The sequence below is a fragment of the Ipomoea triloba genome, chromosome 9, assembly GCF_003576645.1.
Source record: "Ipomoea triloba cultivar NCNSP0323 chromosome 9, ASM357664v1".
NCBI classification, from domain to species: domain Eukaryota; kingdom Viridiplantae; phylum Streptophyta; class Magnoliopsida; order Solanales; family Convolvulaceae; genus Ipomoea; species Ipomoea triloba.
The window spans coordinates 527,501-541,621 of record NC_044924.1 but is presented as its reverse complement, the minus strand read 5'-3'; the positions used below and the strand labels follow the sequence as shown (position 1 = coordinate 541,621).

The following is a 14,121-nucleotide window of genomic DNA, read 5'->3' as shown; positions in this document are numbered from 1 at the left end:
TTTTTTTTTTTTTTTTTTTTTTTTTTTTTTTTTTTTTTTTTTTTTTGTCACAAGTGATGGTATATAATTCACTCGCATAAGGAAAAATACTTATATTTCTAATAAGAAAATTTAGTAGAGTAAAGTTACACTGATAAGACATTTAGTTCGTCATTTTAAGACTACTAACTTATTTATAATTCATTTCTAACGATTAAATTACTCTCAATAGATGACTACTTTAATTTGCAATGAAGACACGCCTTCGCTATCATATGTGGTCGTCATGACCATTAATAAGGTGCTCATTTATATTCCTACAGCACCCTCCAACGAATAACCCTGGTGGATTAAGTACTTGGAGTTAGTTTTCAAAAAAAAAAAAAGTACTTGGAGTTAGGTATGTTAATTCACATAGACTACTACTTAAGGACTAAATCAATACGCTACATGTCAATTGTGATGTCTTTAGGTCAAACTAGAGCAACTTAATTAAGTCACGGTAGTCTATTTGAGTTGATTCAAATTTATTATTCAGTAAAACAAAAAAAATTTATAAATAATTAAGTATCAAACTCATAAATTTTTAATATGAGAATCATAATTTAAAAATTTTTTAAAAACATTTATGTGATTCTTTTTACCGTTACGTGGCTAATAGTCAACTTTTCATCTTGTGTTGATGACCAGATACCCAGCAAGTTGGTGCAAAGGTCCAAGCCCACCCCAATTGCATAAACCCCCAGATTCCAACTAAAGTTTTAACTGCCCCACAGGGCACAGACCATACCTAACAAAGACACCACAACAATTATCTGCGAGAATTTCATGAGATAATGACAGACAGATCAGATACCCAAAACAATTTTTAATAAATTATTATATTTAATTTTAAATATTAATTACTCTTAAACTTTTTTTCTAAAGTTTATACTATATTTAGATGTCTATAAACCTATACTATATTTGGGAGGAAGATATCTATAAATTTAACTCACTGGATTTTGTTATTGGTATTCATATTAATGAATGGAGGATGAACTTAGACCATCTCGAATGCAACTTTAAGAGGGAAGAATGCAAACATATTGACTTGTTTTATCCGTAATGTTTCTAACATTCTCCTTCTCCCATGCATACATATTTAGATTATATCTAAGACACAATTAATTTAAACGCTTATATTTAATTGTGTCTCAAATCAATACATATGTAATAAATTTTGGTTATTATTTTAAATTAAAGTCTCTGATAAAGATAATATGAGACACAATTAATTTAAACTCTTATAGTTTGTTAAGTTTTATAAATTAAAAGAAAAAAAAAACAAAAATATCTATTATACATATAGATTCTAATGTTAAGAAAGACATAATATAATGAGTTTAAGGATAATTAAACATGTATAAATAGTGACGAAGGTATATGTAGCCTCGATCCAACTTGCACCATATCCCATTCCCATCATCATCGATTGGGATATGATAGCATTGGCTTTAGGTTTGTTCCACAGCATAGAATATAGGTCAAACTAAAGGATGTTATTTCATTTGTAATAGCACTGTCGAGATACCAACTACCGAGTCATTGTTACGTTGCACTGTGCAGTCTCTTTCAATTATTTATTGAATATTCTTAAAGAAAGTGTGACAATTTGTAATTATCAGATTTACCACGAATTAGTTGTCTAATTACCTTGTTAATCAGAACATTTAAAGTTTGACTTTTTTTAAGAGTTGTCCATTAACATACTCACTCAGTTTAAACTAAACTGATCAATTATGAATCTAAATTGATTTACCTCATTGTGGTTGGCTAAGTTCACAAGACATTCTTCACCCACAAACACATTCTCAGGTAGCGACAGGCGACTGCAAGCTTAAGATAATGTATTAATTTTTTATTAAGATATTGTGATTCATGTGGATGCATCACCATATAATGTATAGTAAATTATCTACCGACAAAATACATTAATTAACATTCTAGTACTGTATAACGTTATACACCATTACCAAAAGTTCCATAAAATCAGATAAATGCTGTGGACCTGTGGTCCAATTAGTTCTCGACAGCATGCATGATGTTTTGTATGTATTTATCACCGCTATCAATCTCCAGCAAAACGTGTTCCTTGTTTTTGATTATATTTTGTCAAAAATGTTATCTGATCTACATTGATGGGTACGGTAATAATAAATAATTTATACCCCAACTCTCCCCAATTAGCAATATAATATACATCTATGCCCACATGGAAACTCAATTGGTCACAAAGGTAAAGTAAATTTAGGATCAAGTCTCACCAACTATAATGTGAGAGCAAGCTCTCAAAGTGAGGCATCTGTATTCAGGTGAGTTACTATAATGCGTTGGGGATTTTGGGGTTGGAGATTCAACCTTTTTCCAGTCCAAGTTAGCGCCCACACCCATACAGGACAGAATTGTGAACAAATAAATCATTGAAACTTCGAATACACAAAGCCCAAAGGAGATCGAAGCGATCACGCCAATCAACATGCATATTTATTACTTGTTTGAGATTAAGAGTATTCCAAAATGCATGCATGAGATTCACGCTGGTCGTGCTTGTCTCCATATCCATGCAATTTTAGGGCTATACAAGTGACTATATTATTGTGATATGTACAGTGTATTTCCATTATCATGATGATAACACCAAAAAATATGAAATAAAATAGGCAAAAACGTGAATCACTGAAACTGCGATATATGTTGGCCTGGCCTATACTCTTATTCAATCTACAGGAACGTGACAACATATAAATGAATTCCTTACAAGAACACATTACACATAGAGCAATTAATACAATAAGGTGCATGCACATGATCATATCAGGACGTTAGGCCTACGTAATGTGATCAAATAAAAATGTTATTTATTCCGAATTTATTATCAAATTTGGTGAATATTTTGGGATCATATATATTATATAGTGAATATTCTGAGAATAAAGTATCCTCAATCATGACCTTATGGGACATGAAAAGTCATTTTTCATTATTTTATTATATTTATAATTTATTGGGTTGGGAATCTAAGTTCACACTATGATATAGAGAGGAAAGAGTGATTTTGTTGATCATAGTATAAAATAGAAATGGTAGAACCTATCAAGGAGCTTGTGGTCTAATGACACCAAGCTGCTCCTTCATACGGGAGGTTATGGGTTCGAGCCTTGGAATAGAGTTAGTGACACGAAACGGTAGATCGGGAAATTGGATGGCTCTAATCTAGTAGATGCAATATTTATCCGGACCAAATTATTTTTATTTTTATTTTTAACAGCAAAACAACATCGCTTTAGACCGTGATTCAGACAATAATTTGCGTACCGCTACTCACAAATGAACATACTGTAGGACCAAGTAGACCTATTAATCTCCGACATGAATTTCTAGAAAGCTTATCCAAGATTCCCTGATCATTTATATTGGGCAAATTACACTGATTAAGTGATTATCACCTTATTAGGTTAGTTCGACTATATCCAATAATTGCATGAATTTTTTTTTTTCTACTAATTTTTTTTTTAAAGTTGCCTAAAGTTCATGAAATATGCTCATCTGACCTAATCTAATTAGGTATGACGCGAAATAGAGATAAAGTGATCTAAACCATGACCTAATTTTATTTTCATGCGACTCACGTAATGTCTTTCCATTTTAAATATGTTATCTATTGCAAAATCCTAATATCGTTTTTGGCGCATTTGCGCAACTCTGGGGGTCCACTTTTGATAAAACCGATTTTTAAAAATTATTATTTTAAAAAGATGGGAACGAGAATCGTAACTGCAGCAATCATTGGTCTAATTTTAAAACGATTATTACATATATTATTTTATTAAATATTAAAGAAAATGGAAACAAACTGTTCTTTGTCCCTTACCACTCAATCGTCTAAGGGAAATAATTCTTTTTCTTTTCTTTTTCACTTTTTCCTTTAATTTAGATAATAAAAATTTCGTTTTTTACTAACAGAATCGCGTCATTTGATACGGGTGACTATCTTTTTTTCTTTCTTTTCTTTTGGTTCTACCACTCAATCGTCTATGGGAAATAATTCTTTTTCTTTTCTTTTTCACTTTTTCCTTTAATTTAGGTATGAGTGAACTTTATTTTCTTTTATTAATTCGATCTTATTACATTCCTTCCAGGAGAGACAATTTTTTGTTAAACTCATAAGGTGCAAATGAATTAGCGCTACTCATGAGAACTTTAATCAAAATTTTATTAAATTCGGTCGAATTCAAACTCATGCTAATTAGTTAAAAGTTAAAAATTATTGGCTCATAACTTGCCGAGCTACTCATGAGTGATACATATATAATTATATGCACACACATAGATAAAAACTTGATCTCAATTCAAGCCAACCAATCAGATTGGAGTCGTATAAAAATTAGTGAGCCTAATTTGAGCTTAAGCTTTTACACTCAATCGAGCTCAAACTCAAACTCGAGCCACTATTATTATTTCGAGCTTAGACTCTGAGCACCTAGGTTCAAGCTTGGCTCGGCTCGTTTGAGCCCTTAGATTCAAGTAAATGTTGCAATGACTAAACATGATGAAGCAGTGTCCACATTATTCATAAATGACAGTCGCAGTAAATTTGAAGTACAAAATAATGGGGGGAAATTTAGAGGTGAATGCATTCTGAGAGCTTTTATTTAGCAGAAAAACTAAGTTCTTCCTATTACAAATAGGAGAAATGGCCAGAGAAGAGAGTCCAAGAATGAAGAATGTTGTGGAACATCAAAGGCTTCTGACCTTATAAGAATCAAAGTTCTGTCTTTGCTTCCCTAGTGCAACACACAGCTTACAATGATGTATTCGAAACCCACAGTTTTTATTCTGCTCTGGATTGACCAGCTCGTGAAGACAAGATGATGCCAACAATGAGGCCATAAAGGGCCAAAGCTTCAGCGAAAATAAGAATAAGGATCATCCCGACAAAAAGCTTAGGTTGTTGTGCATTAGCCCTGCAAATTATAAATGTTCTCAGCACACAAGAATACAAGCAGCCTGTTTCAATGATATGAAACACAAATTACTGGAACTCTGGAAGCAAACCAAAAGATGTTTAACTTGAACTGTTATTGAACTAATGCTTTCAATAAGCTTGGTTTGATTTATATAGTTTTTCTTGGTTCAATTATTGGTTTATGATAAACACCAAATACAAACAACCTTTAAAGGCTATTTAGAAAGAGAGACAAATCTCAACATGATTTGATTACATTTGATATGAGCCCAATACTATAGCTCGAATTCGGACAAAGAAGGTCTGCTCGGATTTGGATTGTTTACAGCTCTATGCTCAACTAATTACAAAGGACAAATGTAATACTAGAACGGAAATATACTAGACACAAGTTTGAGCTATTCCATCATCATATCGTTCAATTCTTAGTATATGCCATCTTGCATAACTTCACTATCATGTCAATTAAATTGTTCATAAAAAAAGGTAGAGGCAGCCAGGCAGGGCATGCATATCATATATATTCTTTAACAATTAAATAGGTCTGTTAATAAAAGCACCAAAGGGGTACAGCCCAATTGCCTAGACATGCACTTAGAAGAAAGATCAATTATAATACTTAGAACACCTCGGCTGCAACATGGACCGGTTACAGGAAAAGAGCTCAATTTCCTAAACCCAACTTGTGCCTTTTTACCAACAAGAGACCCTCCTCACATTTCCAATGGTGGGGCATGCAAATAGATGCATATTACAATATTCTAATAAGTGGCCTTTCTTTTTTTGAAACTAATAAGTGGCCTTTCTAGTATACCATAAATGATGGATATGCTTATCCCACTTGATTTTTCAAATGATTCTGACAAGGAAAGTGGCACATATGAAATTCAAATGCTAGTAAATTACTGGCATAGCTACATTGGAAATGTTAAGAATATAGGGTGCTAATGTTGGAAAAGTATTCTAGTAAATTACTGGCAATCCTAAAAATGTCTGAAAAGTTAATGATTTAGAATACTACTAATGTTTAACAGAAGCAGACATGCAATAGGTTATACTCCAACTAAGGAGACAAAGCAGCCTTTCTCTTAAAGGATGTGCAGAAGTTCTATGATACCGTAACAATCTCCAATCTCCATACTTGAGAAAATTTAAAGCCTAATAGCGTATAACAACTAAAGTCATAGAACATAAAATTTATTCTATGCTAATGTAAGTTGCTATATTAACGAATTAAACTCATAGTTGTTAGCTGATTGGGTTAGAGGGTATAACTAATTGATAACATTAGCTGGTTGTAGAAAAACGTTTAGTAAATTAGTTGTTTGGTATAATTTCTTTTCTCAAAAAGCTAATTGAAAAAGTTGCTTTGGGCAGCTTTTTGAATTTGAGCATTTTAGAATTACAAAAAGCTGATTAACCAAACACTTATATTGATTATTTAACCAAGTCAAACAACTAATAGGTGGTCAAATAAGCTAAAATTGTCCAATAAGCTAACTATTTTACCAAACAGGGCAAAGATCATTCTGGTGGGTATAAGACTTCTTCACTTGGTTTTCATTACTACATCCTAAGCTCTTCCTAAAGTTTGACATTCAATTTTAACTCTGCTATAGAAGTACTCTTATACCAAATATAAGCAATTTCTGCAAACATAAAGGGTAAGTTCCTTTCCTAATTCCAATACAGGGACTATTGCTAAGAAAGTTAGGATTTTGAAGCAATCCCATCAATTCCTTGTGAGAGTTTCATCAACCAGATACAATGTTGCTGCAATTAGCTTGAGAGAGATTCCGTAACAGGTAAACTAGGGCATAAGTCAAAGCATTACCTGACACCAGCATCGCCAACGATCCCAATGGCCATTCCGGCGGATAGGCCGGCGAGGCCACAAGCGAGACCGGATGAGAGATGTGCATAGCCATCGAATAGATAATAAGACTTGGTTTTGGGGTTAATACCGGTACTGATGATCACAGCAATAATCAAGCCATAAATACCGAGCACACCGGCCATAACAACCGGCACGATCGATTTCATCACCAGCTCCGGCCGCATCACACCCATGGACGCCACTCCTACCCCGCTCTTCGCAGTTCCGTAAGCTGCCCCCATACCTACAAAATCAATCAATCAATCAACCAATTCAGATCCGCACACATATCAAAGCAGTATAGGAATCTAGAGATACATAATACACGCGGATTAGGGATAGAAAAATGCGTACAGGAGAAGACGAGAGCGGCAGCGGCGCCGAGGAAGCCGAAAAAGGGAGCAGTTTCATCGCCGCTGAATGCAGAAGACATTATTGCTTGATCTTTGGAGCGGATATGGGATCTGAGATTAGCTATCGAGCTCTTGTGTGTGGATACCTAACTTCTCTTTTGTTTACCTATCCAATCTGTAGGAATGAGGTTTGGTGTAGAGCCTATACCGCCAAGAAACGATGGTGCAGTGGGACTGTACAATGATGTCCTGTCGAGTGTCGACGAGGCAGTCACACAAACGCGTGGTTCACGTGACATCAATGGGCCTGGGCAGGAATTATTCATTTATTCCTACTAGGCTTCTTACGTCTTGAGCCCAAAGAAGGTTGAATAAACTTGGGCCCCTTCGTCTTCAAATTGCTCACTTTTTGCCTCAAAGCCTTTTACAACAATGGTTTGTTTGTTTGTTTTTTTTATTATTTTTTATTTTTATTTTTAAATCTAACCTAGTTGATGGGGGTAAATACGCTAATTCCCGCAAATGCGTATAAGTATCGATATTGGATCGTAAAAGGATCCTCAGCTAGTCTGCTTGATGGTTACAAATTTAAGATCGAGTAGTTGAACTGAGATCAAGGGTTCTGAACATGTATGAGGTAGATACGATTGTCAAAAAGTTCATCCATTCTGCCATAAATGCAGTATTTATAAATGAGGAAATGAGACACATGTTGAGCCATTGCATGCCTAACACGTGGCGTGCATGCATGCAATAGGCGACCTTGGGAGTAGCGCCTCACCAGCCACGTGTACTAAGACTCTTGAATGCCTACTAGAATAGGATTGGATTGGGGTAGTGTCCCTGCTCGGAATGATCGCCCCAACCTAAAATGGACTGGCTGTTTCACAAACAACGAGGGCCCAAGAGGTCATTAATTAGCTCGATTTTGGCTTGAGGTCGAGTGGGTCGTGACTATGGTTAGTCGAGGTCGAAAATGACTCATCTTGGTGATTTGTCTGGGTACCGAGTATTTGTACGGTCGGAGGGAAAGTCATTCTCGACTAATATTTCTCATCACTTCTTATAATATATGTTCAATATAATATGTCAACATCTTTGATTGAGATAGGACCTAAGACTTTCTATCTGGAAAGATAATATCATAGTAAGTATATATGATTAGATAATCCTTTTACATTTCGTACAATAATATATACTATTAAGATTTCTATAAGGATAGAGTTGATTGAATTAACACACACAAAAAAGTGAGGTATGTGACGTTCTATCAAATGAGCTATTCAGAATCAACTATTTGAACAATGTGAGCAACAATAAGTTGTACATTATAGAATTTATCATTATGATAATTTATCTATTGTGGATCTCTTTGGATTATAGACTCCAGTTATAAACCATCAAAGAAGTGCACGGAAAAATCAATAACGCATTAAGGCCCACATTTTTATTGAGCGGTCGGACAAGTCCACAAGAGCGTTGGCGACTACGGTGTAGAAATGTAGAATCAAAGAGAAACAGTAGAACAAGTAAGCTTTTATCATCGGACTCGAAACTGCTCGTTTCTTCGGAGGGTTTACGGTAGATGCGTTTCTTCCCTTTTCTGACGGATTCTACTGCTCCCCGACCACCTTCGTCGCCTTAGTTGCCCGCTAGGTAGTTCTCAACTTTTTGTATTCGACCATTTTGATTTCTTACTATTTTAACCTTTCGCCTTGCAATTTGCTTCTCTCGAAAAGCGCAGTCGTGTCTCAGCATTGTTTGTCCGTGTTCCCTGCTCGCTCTGTCTCGTGAATGCTCAAATCCTAGGGTTTTCTTAATATGTTTGTTTGTCTATTGAGTGATTTCTCTATGTTATTTACATACTTTTTTTTTCTTCGAATTTATCAAATATATATATGCACTTCTCTATTTCTGGGCGGTGAATTTTGTTTCGAAGTAGATGAAGCCGAGCATTCACTATTCACGAAAGTCTACTCTCCGGTGGACTTGATTGACAAAGTCTTTTAGTTCGAATGTTCGCAAGAAAGCAAATTTTAGTATATTCAACTGCCTTGATTTCAAAACTCATCTATTAGAACAGTGAATAGCTACTGTTTTCCTCTGCAATAGGGGTAACCATATGAAGTTGTGGACAAAGGACTCTCATTATCCACTCTTATAGCTCTCTAGTTCATCTGTGTATATTAGATTGGAAGTTCTTGACTGTAGTTTAGATTAAATCAGTTATTCTATATTCATATCATCTTCGGAGTAATGGATGCACGATTTTCATGTTCTGAAAAGTCATCATGCATCTTTTTGAAGTGTTGATTATGCAAATTTCCTTTGTCAAAATGCAAAGATCTTTTCTAAGAAAATATGGCGCATATAATGTAGTGTTTGTTAGATATACTCGATGAATAAAAAAGGTTATATCTTGAGATGAAGATATATACAGTGTATGGTCTAATTTGTTGGAGGATCTCATGGCATTAGTTTTAGTTGTTTACTTGTTTGTATAATTAATTGTGTAATAACTGCTTTTTACATATGCTAATTTAGCAATGATTCCTATTCCATTTCAGTCTTTTTCACCCTCTTGTAAGGAATAAGCAAAAATCTCTATATCCACTGCTAGTATGTACAGTGTGGTTGAGTACTTTTTGCAATCAATATTCTCCTTTACTCTGAAGATTTTTTTTTTCTCTAGCCGAAAACTATGTTTGCTTTTCCTTGTCCTCAACTGCAGAAATCTGGATTTTGGTGCTTACAGTAGTTTTCTTGTCTGGAAGTTTTAGAGGGAGTTTTTATTTGCATATATAGGATCAGTATATTTGCTCTATAGCTATGACAGTTATATGCTGTCGTGTTTTGTTTTTTTCTGTCCTATCATATCTGCTCTCACTGAATGATTCCTTTAGTAGGGCTTTAAGAGTAGTTTGCAACATTGTAAAATGTCATTGCCAACAGCCCAACATAATATCACAATCAGTTAGATGTAACATGTAGAGTATTTGCTTCCACCATTTCAATGTTCATGAGCTCAATGAACTGTAATGAACATTATTGAAACCAGTTTATGGTTTATCGTATTCGACTAATGTAAACTATTCTTTTGAAATTATTTGGGATTTTTGTTTGAATTGTAATTTTAGCAATGAAGTTGATAGGACAAATGTTTTGAAACGGAATTTGAGCTCATAAGTTGGTGGGTGCTGAATGCGTAATCTTTAATATGTTTCTCCCCTTACTGTTTCTTACAACTTGATTCTTGTATACATTCTGCAGAAATTCTCATTTCTCTTTTGATACGTCTGCATAAATTCTGTACATGAAGTCTTGGAAAACTTTTTCCCCCTTCCAGCTGCAGTGTGATTTTTCAGCAGAGAGTGATTTGATATCAAACTCTGCGTAATAGGATACATAAGTTGCTCTCTAGATTACTTCATGTCAAGATGGATGATGGTGGGCAAGAAAACAGGAGACAGAGGATGGATTGCTACAGAGGAGGTCACCCACAGGTAATCAGTAGGAATATAGTGGATATATAGTAAAAGTATACAATTCCCTAATTTATTAAGGTTACTCATTCATTTTGTATTGTTTTTGAAATACTCTGACAATGTTTTTCTTTTTCAACAAAAAATCATTTCGTAACTCAGTGGAGCATGGTTTCTCAGCAGATGAAGGAACAGAATGCTTTTCTTATGAATATGAAGATGCTCTTTGCTGAAAGGGATGCTGCTATTGAAGAGCGGGATAGAGCACTTGCTGAAAAGAAGGCAGCAATAGAGGAGCGGGACATGGTTATCCAACAGCGTGATGCAGCGATTGCTGAGAGAGATAATGCTTTAAGGGAACGGGACAATGCAATTGCAGCCCTCCAATTTCAGGAAAATAACATGAGCAGTGCATTAGGTTACAGAATAAGTGGAACAAAGCACCCGAGCCACCTCACAACACATCGTGGCAATAATTTTCAGTCTTCTGGCAACACAAGGGATACGCCTGTAACAGATGCTGTTCCCATATCGGCCGTTTCATCTGAAGTTGTCAAGGCACAGCAAAGGAAACAAGCAAAAGTAAGCAGATCCAATTCAACAAAGTCACTGGATTCTCCGCGGAAAACAAAAAGGGTCAGCGAGGATTTGAATAGGCATGTTACAACTGATGGCTCAAAAGCCGAATGGGATGCTCAGAATCTGGGGTTCATTAACCAGATCAATTTCGACGAGTCTACCATGCCAACACCTGTCTGCACATGCACCGGAGTACCCAGGCAGTGCTACAAGTGGGGAAATGGGGGATGGCAGTCGTCTTGCTGCACCACCTCTCTGTCAGAATACCCGCTCCCTCAACTCCCGCACAAGCGCCATGGACGCATTGCTGGGCGGAAGATGAGCGGAAGCGTCTTTAGCAGATTGCTTACAAGGTTGTCATCTGGAGGCCATGATCTATCTACCCCACTCGACCTCAAAAACTACTGGGCCAAGCATGGAACAAATCGATACATTACAATCAAGTGATACATTAAGTAAAACACCAGGTAGGGATGTACATTCTCCGACTTCATACTAGGTATATAACTGTCTTTAATCTTGATTTGCTAGAAGCAAACACTTTCATCATCGCCTTCATCGTGGTTAACTACTTTATTTCTCTGAAATGTCGGAATAGAGGTGTTTGTCTGTTTGAGCTTGTAAAATATGGAAATAATTAGAGTAATCATCCACGTTTTTCACCCTATGCTTCCAATTGAGTAGGTTTCCGGCATCGAAGTGCGGTCATACCCAACCGACAACGTTGTCATTTCACAATCAGTTCACGAAAAGAGAATGTCAGGCTGGGTCAAACATAGCAACGACTTTCCTTGGCTTTTTCTATCGAAATCTCAGGAAAGGAAACTTGTTAGTCTCACAAATATCATTAGAGACCGGCCGGAATCATTGACTAAGTGCACGTTCATAGACACTAGGAAATTTTGCAATCGATGTTAGTTGTTTCTTATTCCGTATAGACCGAACCAATTAAGAATTTTTTTTTTCTTGCCACCAATTAGTGCTGAAGATCTGGCCGTGTAGATCTTGATCTTATCTACTACCCACCCACCCACATTTGACGTTATCTCTATCGTTAATTGCACATGAATACTAGGCAGACTACATTCCCAACATCTTGCTCTCGGTCGGATCTGAGCATTGGTGGAAAGAAGCCATGTGTCAATAATTAAAATTTTTATTAATTAATTTTAAAAATAAGAAAAAGTCAGAAATTAGATTTGGGAAAGATAAGTTGTTCCAGTATCATCTATAATTTGATCGGAATTGTTTAGAGCTAAAATAGACAATCATTTGAAATAAAATATAAGACAAATCCGAAGTAGCATGTAAAGATTGGGCACGATATTTAGTCATGCCCAGTTATGTCGGCCGAGGATTCTTTTTCGTGTACAATTTGATGCTTGACAAATGGGTGGATGCTCCGGATCAACCGCTTTTCTTTTTGACGCTCTATTACCATTCAAAGATGTTACAACAAGGGTGGGCCCAAGGTCTCGATTTTCAAGTTTCAACTTTCAAGTCAACCTTTCCTGATCATCTCTGTGCAAAATTATCCACTTAATTACTGTAGTAATTAGTAATGATTAATCTGGATTTAGGTTAGAATCGCCAAATCTTTTAATTTTTTCTTTTCTTTTAAAAGCATCAAGATGACTGCCGTAATTACAATGAATGCTGTAATTCCCCACTTAATAACTATCCAAGCACAACACCAATTGAAGTTAAGACAATGTAGAATGCCCACATATACTAGGTTTTGATGTCTTGTGTATAAAAGGCTTCTTATATTATGTTATGTGTTAAATTAATCAATAAATAATTTTAGTAAAAATATAAATTATACTCTTGAGAGTGTATAATTTCGTATGCATTAATTGATTAAGATAAACTAAATAAATAAATTATCCTTTATAATCAATAGTCCTTATATAGCAAGATAGACAAATACATAAACAAGCAAACTAAACAAAACGTGGTTAAACCACAACTACATTATCAATTGTTAAGAGTAACTTAATCTTATTATTTCCATTACATGTGTTGCTATCCAATTTACGGTTAAATTTGCCTCCCAAATAATATGTTGGAAATGACAATTCTTTAATCCCTCTTTACTAATTCACGAATCACTTTAATGATATTCAAATAAATATCCTTTTAATTTCTTCCTGATTCATGAGAGCTTAATAGCTTATTAATGATTATCAACGACTCACTTTAAAGTTTTAGATCTTGTTTCGTTTTCAATTGTCTTTTAATACTCCATTTATATTTACCTTGACGATGGGATATCATAGCAATGTTCAAAGTGACATTGTTGATGTGATGAATTGGCTAAATAACCTCAAACTCCCTATGTGTCTTATTTGCGAAGTTTTCAAAGAGTGCAATATTTAGATCTACAAAGATTAAGAGTTTTCAATGTGTTACGTCTATCGTGAACAAAACACGATCGCAATTCTTTTCGTGTTTCATTGAAATTAATAAATCAAAGAATCACATGAGATGAACTTAATGTCCTACCAATTCCCGCCTCCTCTCAATTGATTTTTTTTTTATTTATCAAATTAACATATCACGTTTTAAAAGTTTTTATTTTATTTCAAAAGATAAAAAGGGAAAACGCATTTGATTGTCACTTGGCAGTGCGTTACACGCTCGTGACAAGTGATTGCATTGCGAATTTGCAATTTGCACCAAATGCTATCATCCCCGAAAAGGCCAAAATATCCTTTTAGAGAGAGAGAGACAGAGAGATTCATTGCTACATAATCTGCGGTGATAGAGGGGGGAAAAAATAAAAAAGATATGCTAAATGCAGTCGGAATGAAATTGAAATGCAGCCAAATGCAAATTCCACAG

The 14,121-nt window shown here is 35.1% G+C and overlaps 2 protein-coding genes across 7 annotated transcripts; one reads left to right on the top strand and one right to left on the bottom strand.

Annotated features, from left to right (window-relative positions):
• Positions 1-4,568: 4,568 nt before the first annotated feature.
• LOC116030938 (V-type proton ATPase 16 kDa proteolipid subunit-like) lies at positions 4,569-7,439 on the bottom strand. Its single transcript, XM_031273308.1, has 3 exons — positions 7,218-7,439; positions 6,822-7,107; positions 4,569-4,985 (listed from the first exon to the last, which is right to left on the bottom strand). Exons 1-3 carry the CDS (start codon positions 7,294-7,296, stop codon positions 4,853-4,855), a joined length of 498 nt encoding a protein of 165 aa, XP_031129168.1. The 5' UTR covers positions 7,297-7,439; the 3' UTR covers positions 4,569-4,852.
• A 1,214-nt stretch (positions 7,440-8,653) lies between these two features.
• LOC116030874 (protein BASIC PENTACYSTEINE5-like) lies at positions 8,654-11,942 on the top strand. 6 transcript variants are annotated; one of them, XM_031273232.1, is made up of 3 exons: positions 8,654-8,872; positions 10,617-10,719; positions 10,882-11,942. In XM_031273232.1, the coding sequence occupies exons 2-3, from the start codon at positions 10,654-10,656 to the stop codon at positions 11,722-11,724; spliced, it is 909 nt and encodes a 302-aa protein (XP_031129092.1). In that variant the 5' UTR covers positions 8,654-8,872; positions 10,617-10,653; the 3' UTR covers positions 11,725-11,942. The 6 variants fall into 6 exon arrangements, with proteins under 6 accessions (XP_031129092.1, XP_031129091.1, XP_031129090.1 ...); XM_031273231.1 differs by having other exon boundaries at positions 10,487-10,719; XM_031273230.1 differs by having other exon boundaries at positions 10,487-10,719; positions 10,879-11,942.
• The last annotated feature ends 2,179 nt before the right edge of the window (positions 11,943-14,121 follow it).